The 14,899-nt window shown below is 38.7% G+C and overlaps 1 protein-coding gene across 2 annotated transcripts in view; it reads right to left on the bottom strand.

Annotated features, from left to right (window-relative positions):
* The window catches only part of FZD6 (frizzled class receptor 6), a 33,282-nt gene that overhangs the window by 6,052 nt on the left and 12,331 nt on the right, over nt 1–14,899 (bottom strand). For both annotated transcript variants that reach the window (XM_052788046.1, XM_052788047.1), the window contains exons 3-4: nt 3,848–4,044; nt 385–1,402 (exon numbers count right to left, since the gene is read on the bottom strand). In XM_052788046.1, coding sequence (XP_052644006.1) covers nt 385–1,402; nt 3,848–4,044 — 1,215 coding nt within the window. The remainder of the gene's footprint in view (nt 1–384; nt 1,403–3,847; nt 4,045–14,899) is intronic.

Here is a 14,899-nt window from a genome sequence, read left to right as displayed (position 1 = left end):
TGAAAATTCACCTTAGGGACTTTGATACTGAGCTATGCACCCAAATACTGAGCAACTACCTTTAGGAACACACACTGTAAAGAATGATCCTCCCCCAACACAATTTGTAACATGAAGTTCAAATATCATAAAGATTATATATTCCCTTTAGAGCAGTGAGTTGGAATTTAATTGCTGAGTGCTATCAATTTGATTAGGGAAAAATTTCAAAGCAAAAGTACCATACCACCTATTCTGACTTAAAAAGAAACTAATCAATGCATGTTCTTGAACTGATTACTTAATGTGAAAATAATTTACTAACCACGTAGCAGACACGGTGATGCATAAGGGTTTTTGTTAATTAAATTTCAAGTATTATTTATAAAGGAAACTGCTACTTGCCTGATAAGGACAAGGAATATGGTACTGGTCACAGTGGTCAAATACCCAAGTCGTTTCCCAGATTTTCCGGTTCACCAATTCATAGATGTAACATCCAAGAAGTGCTACAAGAGGCACCAAGTATAAACCACTAAAAACTCCAATTCGGATCATAAATTTCTTTAGCTTCTCCTGGTTTCTGCCATCATGCTGTATGACTTGCCGCACATGATTTAAAGAAATAATACCAGCTAAAAGAAGAGAGAGACCAAAAAAAACACAAAGGCACAACGGCAAAAGCACAAAGTACAGAGAGGCATCCAGATCGTAGAGACCCACAAAACAGACTCCACTGATATTGTCCCCTTCAACTTTGTTCATTGCAAGGAGCATAATGGTTAGAAAACCAGGTATTCCCCAAGCAACTGCGTGGAACCACATGGCCTTTTGTGCAATAGCTTCACAGCTCCATTTTCTTCCCGCTGCCAGGAACCAAGTGATTGTAAGAATCACCCACCATATAGTTCCTGCCATAGTGAAAAAATACAAAACCATGAAAAGGACAGTACAGGCTTTGTTTTGGGAGCCAAGAACAACTGTTTCACCAATTTCTAACTTATCATCTGCCTCGTTACAGGCAGTTCTGTTCCCAAGTAAAAATCCAATAAAGTACATTAGAGAGACTATACTGTAACAGACGGAGTAATATATGATTGGCCTCTCTGGGTACCTAAACCTTTTAACATCAATCAGAAAAGTCAGGAATGTGAAAAGCGTAGCACAAAGACAAAAGATTGAAACTATTCCAATGAAGCTTTTCGCAACATCCAATTCATAATTTTTGAAGTACATATTGGGACATGGGGGTGCACACTGATCAATTCCTAGAAACTTGTAGCCTTGTCCATTGGTAGTGTGTAGGTGTCGTGGACACCAGAATCCATAATCCCTTCGGGTCTGGCCTAGGGTCTTCTGAGTTCCATGTATGTTTGTAGTTACAGCAGCCGTGGCAGGAACAGTCTCATCACAATTGACTAGTCTACATAAATAAACAGAAGAGGAAATACCTTAATACCCCTCATTCTCACTATGATTATTTCTTTGAAATATGAAAAAAATCTGATTCTAAGCACTGTTACATTTTGTAGATAACGCAAAATGTGCATTATATGAAAAAAAATCAGGCAGCATTTTAAAAAAACAGACTTCAAATATTTTCAGTTTAGAAGACTATTCAAACAGCTATTTAACTGTTGTTCTCTGGTTGTTGTTTTAATGCTTACGAAACACTACTCAAATTGCAATTTAGAGTCTTAAATTCTACTAAACTTTTACATATGTACATAAAAATATTTAGTGTAGCTTTTTTTTTAAAGCTGGGTAACAGTAGACTGTTGGAGACAGAAAACACTTGTCAAATGCAAGCTTCAATCAAGGAACAAAGAAAGAAGGCTGACAGTATCTAGAATTAACTGATGACTACTGTACGATTATTATAATTTTTTATGTTATAGTGATATTTCATTGTCAACAACTATAAAACTATCTAACTGAAAAAGACAAAAGCAGAAAAGATAAGCATTGTAAAAAAGGTCACCATTTTAGCAATTTTTTTTCTAGCTCCATAATATTAATCTAAAAATTGCTCAAGACTCACTTGCTCAAGTGTTTAATTGGACACAATATGCGACCTTTTTATATGGTTAACACAGTATTAGCAGTGTTAGACATATCTTCAAATAGCTGATGTAAGTATAAACTCAAACAGGTAAGCATTTACTCAAAATGGGATTTATATTTATATGCATTCCAAGTTTAAGTATGTATTTTAAAAGAACAAATTTTGCATTCTAGCTTTTAAAGTAAGATTCTGTTATGTTCTTTGTCAAACGCTATTATAAGAGTCCCTCAATGTCAGTTTGCAAGCTCTGCCTGAGCAAAAAAACTTCAGTTCTTTGTTTCTCTGCATTATCATGCTGTCCAAATAAATCCAGACCAATCATTAAGAAAACTGATTCTGTAGCAGATTTTTTCATTAACCATGGGCCAGACCAGTATGCACGGCAACAGTGCGGACTTCAGTCACCCATATCTTAATAGGCATTATGTATATCTGTAAGAATACAAGAGTGTGAATCTCAGGATTCCAGTTACTGCCCATCCTCACACCAGCTCCTCTTCCACGGGGTCCAGCAGGAGAACGTCTGCTGTTTTAAGAACATCCTGCATTACATGGACTTCTCTGTACCGGCTATTGGGGAGACATCATTTCACATATGAACAGAGCAGGTTCATTTTCATTAAATGCTAGCAGTAATAGAATAATTTAAAGCTGCAGTGATTCCTGCAAAAATGTAATTTGATCTAAGATGTCATTTGAAAGATACATTGAGTAACTGGCTTCACTCGTAATCTTTCCTAATTTCTCAAAACAATTCTTGAAGACATTTGCTGCTCTAAGCGGCACTACTATTGCACAGAAGCTCACACTAGATGGGAAAAGTTGATTCCTTCTTGTTTTAAAATGCCACAACTTCAATTTTTCTGCAGAATTAAGGGAAATGGCATTAATACCATCTGCCATATTCACTCCAATACGGATTTCTACCAGAGATCATGGCACAGGACTACTGTCCTAGCTCTCCATCAGCCCTATTACAGATTAGCAACTGCATGGGGGTTAGCAAAATGACTTGAGTTTCCACTCTCTGCTCCTCCCCTGTACTTCTTGCCCTGACGCGTGTTAAAAAAACCCAACCATCTGGCCTTAATAATTTATAAATATCTGCAGCTGAAGGTCAGATTCTCAAGAAGATTACACTGGAGTGTTTTCCATGGTTTCCGTTTAATATATATAGACTCATCTTTTCCCCAAATGTAGTATTAACGGTCTTGTCTCTGGAACAGACATGTGAACACCTTTGAGAAAAAGGTGAAATTTTAAAAAAGAGACTTCTGGCAGGCAGTACAGGAAAAACAACACAAGATTGAATTTGCACATTTAAGTGGTTAGGAGTAAGATGTGGCTTCTACTATTTAATGCTCTGTGTCTCTTCAAATACAGAATGTTTTATATTTCATTATTTTGTGAGCAATTACTTATAAAACCCTCCTGAAGTAAGTATGACCATCCCTAGTTTAGAGATCAGAAACCAAAGCAAAATCTACACTGTAACATTTAATATTTTAAATTTGAAGAAACTTACAGTAAAAAGCTTCTTTTAGCAAGGATCTGAATACTGAAAAGAACTGCTGCAGAACTTTGTTGTAAAAAAGTCACAAGCAGGAAATGTAGGTGATCATTTGAATAATGAAGAAAGTTTTAATAAAAAAAATAGTCCTATGCATAAGCACTATAGGGTCACCAGGGATGAGGAAGCTACAGCAAGGTGGTATTTAACATCCTGCCTCAGATTTTCAACTGAGTCTAGGTCAAATATGAAAATGTCACCCCCACCACCTGTCAACATGAAAAATACCCTACCTGGTACATTCCAGCTCTTCAGGCCATGTGATTCCAAAAGTGTCCATCAACTGCTTACAGTCAGAATACACTTTCTCACAGAGGCTTCGACAAGGGTGAATCACGTGAACTTGCTCCAGGCAGGCAGGGACAAAGGCTTTGCACAGAAATGTGTGGACATCTGGTGAACAGTGAAGATTCATAAGCGTAAGAAAAGGCTAGGGGAAAGAAAAAGGCTTTGGTTAATAATTTTAAAAATACAATTCAAGGCATCAAAACTAAGTTTCTTCACTATGGCTCACATTTATTCCCCTGCAGGTTTGAAAAGATACTAAAAAATAGTGCTTGTTCAGCAGCTGTGAAAGAGCCAAAGCCAGTGGTCTAAGCAGTGAGAAGCTCCGTTAGCACTTCTAGCCCAGCCCCTGCCCTGGAATCTTGGCCAATCTCTAACTATTCAAACCTGGTTTTTCCTATTTGACAATATTAGAAATCTGAAAGGTATTATGAAAGCCCAAGATTTTTAAAAAACAGGGTAAAACATTAAGTTCCTATGTTCACCAGTCAGCTTCTAAAGTGGCCTGAGATTTTTAAAGGTGTGTCTGTCTCTGTAGTTCCTGTTAAATTACATTTTCAGTCTTAAGTGGTATGTTGCACTCATCATCTTCTCCCATGCTAAAGAGGTTTGGCTTTTTTTGATTAATGAGGTCCAAATGTCATTACTCCTCATTTTTGAAACATTGCATTTCAAAATCTCAACATGACTGAGAATTTCTCTACCTGTATTACCGAGCACCAGGCAGTGAATAACTGACGACCGTTCTTAGCAGAGAATTCACAGAATGAATTTTAATGCAACTTTTTTCCCCCCCCAATTCATTCAATCCATTATTTACAGTCAGACAGGCTTTTAAGGAAAAAACCCCAACCTTCCTTCAGTACATTTTATCAACTTTATTATTAGGGAAAATTATTTTAGCCAAAATACTGCTGTGTGTGCAAGCTTCAGACAAACCAGAAGTTGTCGGTCATTTTTGCAAGTGCTGTGTCATTATAAGGGCAGCTTATTGAAGGAAGCAAGCGACAACACGCTAACAGCATCCCAGGCACGCTGCCGTACCTCTAAAGCAGCAGTGCCAACAGAAGGGAGGGGAGGTGCTGGGGGGCTGTGTAAGCAGGCCCTCGCGTTAGCAAGCACAAGCGGAAATAAAACTGAAGAAGCCAACCACGCGCCGGTGACCTGTTGGTGACTCTGGGCCCGTGGATACTAGATCACAGATCAGCTAGGGCCACGAGGTGCCAGGCATTGCCAGGACACAGGGCACGTGTACGGTGCACCAACATCTGACGAGCGTAAGAGGGCTGGGGTGGCAGGCCGGGGGGACGTGCAGAATAACGGGTCAGCTCCTCCGCCCCGCTCGCCGGGCCTGCAGAGGCTGCCCACAGAAAACGAAGGGAAGAGGCGTGCGTGTGGAAAGGCTCCGACCCTGCTGGTTCCCAAACAGGCCCCAGGCTTCGGATCCGCTGCAGGCTGCCGTTCGCTGCCCTGTCTGCCGCGCCGGGTACGCGTTCCTGACCCAGCTCATGAGAGTAAAACAAGCCAGTTTAAACGCCATTCTGAGGGAACTAACCCACGGCTCAGGGTGAAATCCATCTGCAGGATCATGTCAGCCTAAGTCCTTATTAAGTAGGCATTTTAACAAAACGCTTCTTGTATTTCAGGGAAAAGGAATCTCTGTATCACACATAAGTAGTCAAATTCATGCATCAGGAAAGCTGAAACCGGATTTAACACACTTTGGAACGTGCTGATAAATAGGGACACTGCACAATATTTTCAAAGTAGGCAAAGCTTTTAGTAAGATTTTTGTTCAGGAAGAATTTTATTTAATTCTTTGCCATTAACAGCTATGTCTCTCAAATATTCAACAAATGACTGGTAAAGGAAGGATTAACTTCTGAGTCCAGAATAGCATCCTTACTTCTGTCAGCTTTTAAGTATCTCTAATATATACATACATCCATACCCAAAGAGCAAGTATTACTACTGAGCATGCAGTTTAAAAGAAAAGACATTGATAAATATATTTTCCCCTTCAAAAGGGAATATCTACAAATCCTCAAGGGACCTTTATAATAAATGCAGGAATGTGTGGGGTGGGGGGGAAAGGAGAAGATAAGGCAGAGCAAGAATAACATAGAAATGCTGTATGAAAAGCCAAAAAAATGTTGGCACGATCCTTCACAGCACTCCGGCTGCGTGCTGCATCTGCAGATGCCATTACAGCAGGCGCACAGAAGTCTGATCCCCGCTCTGGACGTCTGCTCTGGAGCTACCTTCGCAGGAACCTGAGACTTGAGTATTTTATGACAAGGAGAGAAGTATAGCTCTGGTATAATGTGCTCCAGTTCCATAAGTTGGAATATTTCCTAAATGCTACACAGCTTCAGATGAAAAAAGTAGTCAGGAGTTAACCCTAAATGAATTAAATTCCCTTTGAATAATGATGCTTGTTTCCTTTTCAATTAAATATTATTTGCTCCAATGGTTAATATATGTTAGCTCTGTTCTTCTTGGCCCTTAGGATAAAATAAAGATAATAGCCTGGGTAGTCATATACAGCTCCTACAGAAATGGAGTTTACTTTTCAAAGTAATTCTTGTAGAAATTGTCTTGATTGTTATGAATTCTTCCTTTTTGTCACCCACAGTTCATCCCAGTTGATAAAAAATAAAATTAATTTTCTAGAGCAAGCTTTGGGGTACCAGTCAAGAACTTTTGCAGACTTAGGTAAAACAGCAGTATTTTGTCTAGAAGGAAAGAATTAAAAAAAAACCCCAAACGAACAACATTCATATCTATGAAACCAACTTTATATACAGAGATATTTTAATAGCTATTTTGAAATGCAGCTAACAATTTTTAAACAGCATTTTCCAACATAGCTAATAAGGCTACATATTGTAAGCTTGCTCCCCTGATACAGAAAATGAGTATAAAAAAAGCAATATCTGGTGAAGAAAGTCAGGACATAAAACCAACCTTTGCCATTGTAACAGAGTTTCTGTTATATGAAGATACTTAAAAGCTAAAATATCACAAGAATCACTACATAATAATACTGTATATTAGAGGCAGATAATGACAAGCAAGAAGTAAATGTTTGCAAGAGTTTTACTACAGCATTTTGTCATTGGCTAAATACTGTTGTTTAAAGAACATATTTTATTTAAATGCAAAACTACCTTAACAGATAAATACAGAATTTTAGGAAGTAAGCTACGCTCAGTCTGTAATGTAATCAGAGAAGAAATCCAAGGACTTGGCTGGCAAAAGTAGTTGTTCTTACAATATTTCTTTCAGCTTGCTAAAAATATTTACCTTTTGACTCCTGAAAGTATGAACACAAGTTAAGAGCAGGAGGTTTGATGTTCTGAAAGCAGAAGAAGACCTTCTGAGTCAGACCAAATGCACATTGAGCTGGCCACCCCATTCTCACCCTGGCTGGTAGCAAGGGGAGGGTATAATAAGACAAGCTTGGAGGTGTTCAAAAAACGTGTAGACGTGGCACTTCAGGACATGGTTTAGTGGGCATGGTGGTTTGCATTGACGGTTGGACTCTATGATCTTAAAGGTCTTTTCCAATCTAAACGATTCTATGATTCTATGATAAGCTGACATCCCTCCCAGTTTCCTACAATCAATGGTTTAGGAAGCCAGCTGCAGGTTATAACACCACCATTGTGTTGAAAAGACACCGACAGACACCCTTTCTGCCTAGAACACATCTAATCCCTTTTTCAATCATTTACACTAATACCTTTTGTAAAATACTACAGCAGTAAGTTATATTGCATAATTTAATCAGGCACTGCTGAGAAAATACTGCATTTTATTTGTTTACTGTAACTCCTGGTTTTGCAACCTAGTTTGTGTTTTGACAAACAGCTAACATTACTCTCTACGTTTTCCATGTCATTTTGCCATCCTGCTATCATTTACATACTATATTTATACATTGGCATAATGATGTTTTAAATTTTCATTTCTATTCCTGTCATAATATACTTTGCCTTCTATTTGCCTTGACTACATTTGAACACTGCCTCACATTTCCACAGTGACAACAAAGACTCTTTTCTGAGTGACAGTAACTAATATAATACTGTGCCCACCTACTGGTATGGATAGTGGGGGTTTATTTTTCCCCATATTCATTACTCTGCATTTACCAACCCTAAATCTCTCCTACTATTTTATTGTCCAATTGCATCTATCACAAGACCCTTCTGCAACTCTCTAGTCGATCTTGTTTCTCAGCAAATTCACTATACCTCCCTCTTCTAGGTCATTTATGAATTAGCTGTGTATCAGATGTTTCAGTACAGATGACTTGGGAGAACCACTCTAGTAATTTATTTGGTACAGGACGAAACTATCAGCTAATGATTTAATACTCTTCATTGTAAAATAACATTTATTTATTCCTACTTTTCTTCTTGTTCTTTAGGCAAGTACTGGAAAAGAAAGTCCCCATTGGGTCACCAGCATAGTTTCTTTAAAAAACGTAGGTTATGACCATGTCAAACTGAAGTATAATATACTGGCTGAACCACCCCTTTCAACAAATGTATCGAGTCCCTCAAAAAACTCCAATAGATTTTACAGTCAATGAGTTCCCTCAACCAAAAAAACTGTGTAAAGTGTAAAACTTTACCTCAAGCACACACAAATGGGATCTGTAAAATACAGATTTATTTTCAGAAACTGCTTACTTTTACCATTTAAGAATAGCAAAAGAGGTAGTGAATTGCGCCTGGAACTCTGCTAACAATTAGGTATCTTTAAATGTGGGCTTCACTTCCAGCTAGCCAATTTGGAAATGTTTCATTATAGAAAATAACAGGTCTGCATATCCTGACGGACCATAAAAGCAAAATCTTACCAAAACCAAAGTATTTGCTCCTCCAGCTGCAAGGCCTGTAAGCAAAAAGTGTAAAGCCAAGATCACAAGCTGACACTAAGAATCAGTTGCTTCAAGGCTGTGTTATCTAGACCATGGGTGTCTCAACCACCAACCATCTTTTACCCAAGTGGTTAGTTGAGTAACCTGCACACATGCACGCACTGATGTCTTGAGCATCCAAGTCTGGGACTAAACTGAGAATCTAGTACCACAGTCCTCTCCACTTCAGTAAGTTCAGGATCCGCAGGTGGCACAATCACACAAAATAGGCTCTTCCAGGAAATCAAGGCACTTGGCATTTCTAGCATTAGCAACCACTGCCCTGTCACATGAAGAACAGGGACAAAAACCTGCAGATTTGATGATGGTAGTGCTAAAAATAAAGTGAAACCAGACTTTTAAAACCAAGAATGGAGCCTCACAAAGCCAATGTAAGTCCTAAAATAGAAATTCTCATCTTCCTGCCAATGGGAAACAAAGCCCAGTAAATATGAGGCAAACTAAAATACACTAACAATCTACCAAAAAAACCCCCAACAAACTAACAGCGACTGTAAAGCCAAAGATGATGTAGTCTGTAACAACAGGAGAGGCACTGCCTCAAGCAACAGCATTGAAGAACTGAGGACTGTGGGACGCAAACTTTCCACTGCGTTGTCAGCGCAGACTATGAGACGGGCATGTGCCCTGTACAGAAACCTCCCAGTGCAAAACGGTCTGAACTGAACCCGGTGAAGCAATCACATACCCACTGGTGCAAAATGGTCTGAACTGAACCCCGTGAAGCAATCACATACCCACTGTGGACTGTGAATACAGTCAAACAATTGAAGGGAGTAGAACATCACTAGTCAGTGAGAGGAATATCCTCTGCACGGAACAAAACACCAACACCTTACTTAGTAAATCCTAGATTCTTTACAAAGTATGTCTATGTTATATTTTCTCCAGAGGCAAAGCCAAACTATCTTGGAAATCCAGTTACAGTGTGGTCCTACAAACAGTAGCACAACTGAGACGAGTGAAAACAAATGGTGCAGAGTACAGAATAAATGGCTAGGTGCAAACATGCTCTTAAACATGCTTTGCCAACAAGTAAATTGCAACCTAGAACTGTATGTGAATCTCATGCTCAGCATGCTTCTCTGTTTTGTGCTTAGCAGGCTTACAAGTCCAAGACACAACAGAAACAAGCTCATTATTCCAGGCAGACAGTGCAGATGCTCTGTCCTACCTCATCTCAGTTTTACCCTAGAGAAAGTATTACCAGAGAAGATCAGATGTCTCTAGGGTTGGGATGTATGATAACTGGTAACGTATGTCAAAACATGTAAGTGAAAATGTTCTCCTGTACCCTGCTTATTAATATCACAGAAATATTTAAATAATACAGAAAACAGTGGATCCAAACATTGATGTATTTGTTACAATCAGCTATGGCAAACCTTGACTGTAAGAGACAGGAAATATTTTGAATTGCTGACATATACAGAAGATCAGAGCCATTGTTCAGCCATTGGAGCCAGTTACTTAAGACAGTAACAACCTACTCTCCTAACCACTGAGGTCTAGCTACCAAGTTAAAACATTTAGCTTAGTTAATCTAGTTAACACTGAGGTTAACTAAGTTAAACAATGAGAGACACCAACTGTCTCAATGTTAAGCAATGGTACCTGTTTCATGGTATGATACGAATCTTGTGACCTAAAGCAACAACATTACAACCTTGTCACTTACATAACTGCGTATTTCAATCTTGGAAGCAAACATGGACTTAAATCTGAATTTCTACAATCATACTACACTGTGTACTCCTGATTCCTACCTATATTAAAGATACACATTGTTATTCATGAAATATTTACCTGCTTTACAGGAAATAACACCTCACCTAAATGATTAATAATTAAAATCATAGAATATCTCAAGTTGAAAGGGACCCATCATTAAGTCAAACTCCTTTGCTCCTCGCAGGACACTTTTATGATTAATAATTAACAATTAACGATTAATAATTTACAGTACCAGATTTAAACAAAACTGCTGTCCAGTAAGTGTCACTATAGAATTAAAGTACAACCTTAAAACCTAAACACAATATACACACTTTCGTATGTGATACTTAGGAAATACGGCCACCATCAACCATGGTACATATAAATGGTCTCAAAAGAACAGGCAGTAATTACTCTTAATACTCACAGAGCTATACTAACAATTAATCTTCACAGTATCTTTAGCCACTTTTATAATGATAATTTGTTTCAATTAAAAACAGTGAAATAAGTATCGCATGGTTGACTTAATCCTACATTATTGTTTCAATAGAGTTATTCTGGACTGGATGTGAATGAGATTAGCATCAAACCCAGACAGATTAATGCCTTCATAAAATTCCTAGATGGGCTGGCAAGGGTGGTAATTTGCTGATGGCCATAGTGAATCAGCTGCCAAGAATGTCTGACTTTTAATTCATGCACAATTAATTAAGTCATGATAAATAAATGTCCTAACACATAAAAATAAATGAAGAATGAAATTTTCAAGTTTGATTAAGATTCAAAGCAAGGTTGAGAAAAGACTAGGTTCTTCCTCTTGGAAGTTACACTGATGGATTTAGATCAAAGGCAAGATAAACACACTTTTAAGTTGGTATGTAAGGATTTAGAAACTATTTTGCAGGACTCTAAGGCAGTTTAAATGTCAGCGTCTTGTTGCTACACGTCTACTAGAAGTTGCTACTTAAGTGCAGAGCTGCAAAACAGAAATGTGGGTGCAGCTCATGAACATTAGTGCAATGTCAACCATCCTTTACACTACCAATGAAGATGGTATGAACTAACTTGGGGGCCCACATACTCCATGTCACTACCTTAGCTGCGGGTAATAATTGACTATTGCTGCCAGCAGCAAGTATCAGTCATAATCTATATTTTCTAAACTCAGTTAAAATTACATGGGTAACTTCTCTACAACAAAAGTTTTTCAGGACTAAAATTCACTGATAGGAATAAAATATTTTAGATATGAATATATATAAGTTTAATATGCATCATTAGTACACCCTAATTTGACAGAGGTTAAACAAAACCATCAAAAGCACATGAATTTGACTTATTAAAATAAGCTGCTTTTAAACAAAGCAACATTACTTTCTGCAGGTTTCACAATATAATTAAGGCAAATGCAGTCATGTTTAATTTAAAAGCTTGTCAAATATTTTTTAAACGTGATCAGTTTATAGAGATAAGAATGAAATCTTTTGTAAGAGTAGAAAGTAGGTTATCCCCATAGTTTAAAAGACAAAATAGTTTAAGTTTCCTACTCAAGGACAATCTGGAGTTCAAGGAGCAGGGCGGGGGGAGGGGGGAAATGCAGTAAACAGGCAAGTGGACCAAACAACGCTGTTCTGCAATGAAAGGAGTTTGCAAAGATACGAGCTTTCATCTTTGTCCTTCAACTGAACAGCAAAGGCAACACATGCCCTTGGATTTTCAAAGGACAAAGCGTGGGCATAGCTTAACTTGCAACAGTTGATAAGCTGAACTGTTCCCAGCAGTCTGCTCCTCCCACAGCTGTACAGGTATGGGAGCTGCCAACTGGTCAGCACCTGAAACATCATCACTTAGAAGGCAAGGTCAGATGGCAGTATCTTAAAAAATGCTGTGCTGAAAATACCAGTGGCCCAGGGACTGAGCAGCAAGCAGTCAGGTGCCCGTGCAGTGCAGACTCGGTGGGCCAGAACTTCATCACACCTGCCTCAAGCTAAACTAGCCAGGCATCAGTTCGGATTCCAGGCTGTGCAAACAGTGAGCTGAATTACTCATCATCTAAATGTTCAATATATTTGCAACAAAATCACGAGTATATCTGCAAACTCTTCACCATCATTCACCCCTACACATGCAATATACCTCGATATACATACTCAGGCCTGAACCTTCATACTAGCTGTTCAAAGTTGATGGGACTATTAATCAGAAATCCAACCAGGGTAAGGACAAGGCACATGGGGGAAGGTTTTCAAAGGTCAGTAGGGCAGCCAGGCACTTATGCACTGTAAAAACACCAAAAAAACCCCCCAAACTCCAAAACACTACTCCAACACCACAACTGGGCACTAAATTTGCCATTGCCATTGACAGTATACACAGACACACGCACAGAAAGCTAAAGCAGGCTATTCTGCTTTTTACTCCTAAGGGCTTCAGACTGTTTTACATTAACTAGCACCTACAGAATTTCCTTCTGTAGTACAACTTAGTTCCATGTCCCCTTTAAGTATTTTTAAACGCAAAATAAAAATACATGTATCTCTATTTTTTTAACAATAGCAAAAGTTAGAAACAAAGGAATATTACAACTCACTAAGAAGTTATTCTGAAGCAAACTAAAGTCCAAGTATTCCAATACTCTCCAAAATAGCTTATTAGCAAAAATCACTGCATTTTGTGGTTCTAAGCTAAATTATAGCTTGACCTAAATTATAGATATTCCAGCCTCTGCAATTTGCAGTCCAAAACAAACATGAGTTTTCCCAAGTATTACAGAACTCAACTATTTATAAAAAGTTTTCAATTATATATGGTTTTATCTCTATGTATACTATACAGAGCATAAAAGACAGACAAATATAAGTTAACTGAAGGAAAGTACCCTGTGGGCCCTCAAACATCTAAAGTCTAGACAGAGCTTCATCACATCTGGACTGTGGTAGCAGAAGAACCTCAAAATAATCTTAAATTCTTCATGTATTTGCCATGTATTACAGGAATAAATAGATTTACTACTGAACTTTTTGTGTAGAATACAATTTAGAAGATTACCAGTAATACTGTTGATATCTGCTATCTATAAAAAAGCTCCTAATTCGAAGGGAATTCCAGCAGAAGTCATTATTGTTCTGGTTCCAAAAAAAGACCAGATTCATGTTTCCCCCTGTCCTTGTGAGTGTGGAGATGGACGTTAACGAAACAGCACCTCCCAAGTTACTAGAGTAGTAACCCTGCACCACGCCTTTGTCCTTGCCTACTTCACACATAAACTAAATCAGGAAAATCTCAGTCATGGCAGGATTGATCTTCTCAGGCAATCTTCTGTCAGTCTTCTGTGATATCAAGTAAAGCAATTAAGAGCCAGATCCACAAAGGGGACTGGCTATTGCAACAGAAACTCGTGATGCCTAACTTCCAGGCGCTTCACAAAGTCCTCACAGCAGTTTCCCTATCTGATATCCACGCAGAGAAGCACCCAAGAACAGACATTCACAGTATTTAGGAAGTGAGATAACCTCACAGCCAGAAGAAAATGCTCAAGAGGAGCAGGAATCAAATAGTACAGATCTCCAAAAGTTAGGCAACTAACACCAAGCTCTGAGGCAGTGTTTATGTGACAGACTACTCAGAATGCTCAGGGATCCATGTTCAGACACTTTCTCTGCCAGTCTATAAAATAAAAATTTAAGCAGTCTTAAAAAAAGAAAAAAAAAAGAGCTTAAGTCAATAGCTTAGTGACTGGTATGCTCATGGAAGAAAAAGCGGGGATCCTGTTCCACTGAGTATTTAAGTATTTTAAATAAGGTGATACAGTTAAGAGATTGACCTGTCAGTGCCAGCTCAGCCTGGAAGGGACAACCAGTCCTCTTTCCCACAAATTACTTAACTCCCCTTTTCTAAGCCCAAGCCATGCTAATACTAGGAGGACACCAGAACATTCGATGTCCTTTATCATTACAGAGTTATCGGGATGGCAAGAAAGCCAGTTCTGTGGATGCAAAGGCATCTGAACCAGCTCTGCACAGACCAACACCAGCCTAGCCAGGGGCCATTTCTACACAGCTGCCGATCCTGCTCCGAGTCTACCCAGGAACACAGTTATATGGCACAACACCTTTGGCTCAAAGCTGACCCCATTAGACCTGAGGAAGCTCTGCAAGGAGCCACACTGTTGCCTGCATGAAGTTTTCCACTCTTCGCAGACCTGGGCTAGCCATGCTATTGGTTAGATGGGGATAGAGATGCTGTACATAAGTTGGAAAATCTTCTGATTTATGAAGTTAATTCCCATGCTAACAGGGAATAATTAACTGCTACTCTCAGTCTCCCAAAT

The sequence above is a fragment of the Harpia harpyja genome, chromosome 5 (assembly GCF_026419915.1).
Source record: "Harpia harpyja isolate bHarHar1 chromosome 5, bHarHar1 primary haplotype, whole genome shotgun sequence".
Classification (NCBI taxonomy): Eukaryota; Metazoa; Chordata; class Aves; order Accipitriformes; family Accipitridae; genus Harpia; species Harpia harpyja.
This window is presented reverse-complemented; position numbering and strand designations above follow the sequence as displayed.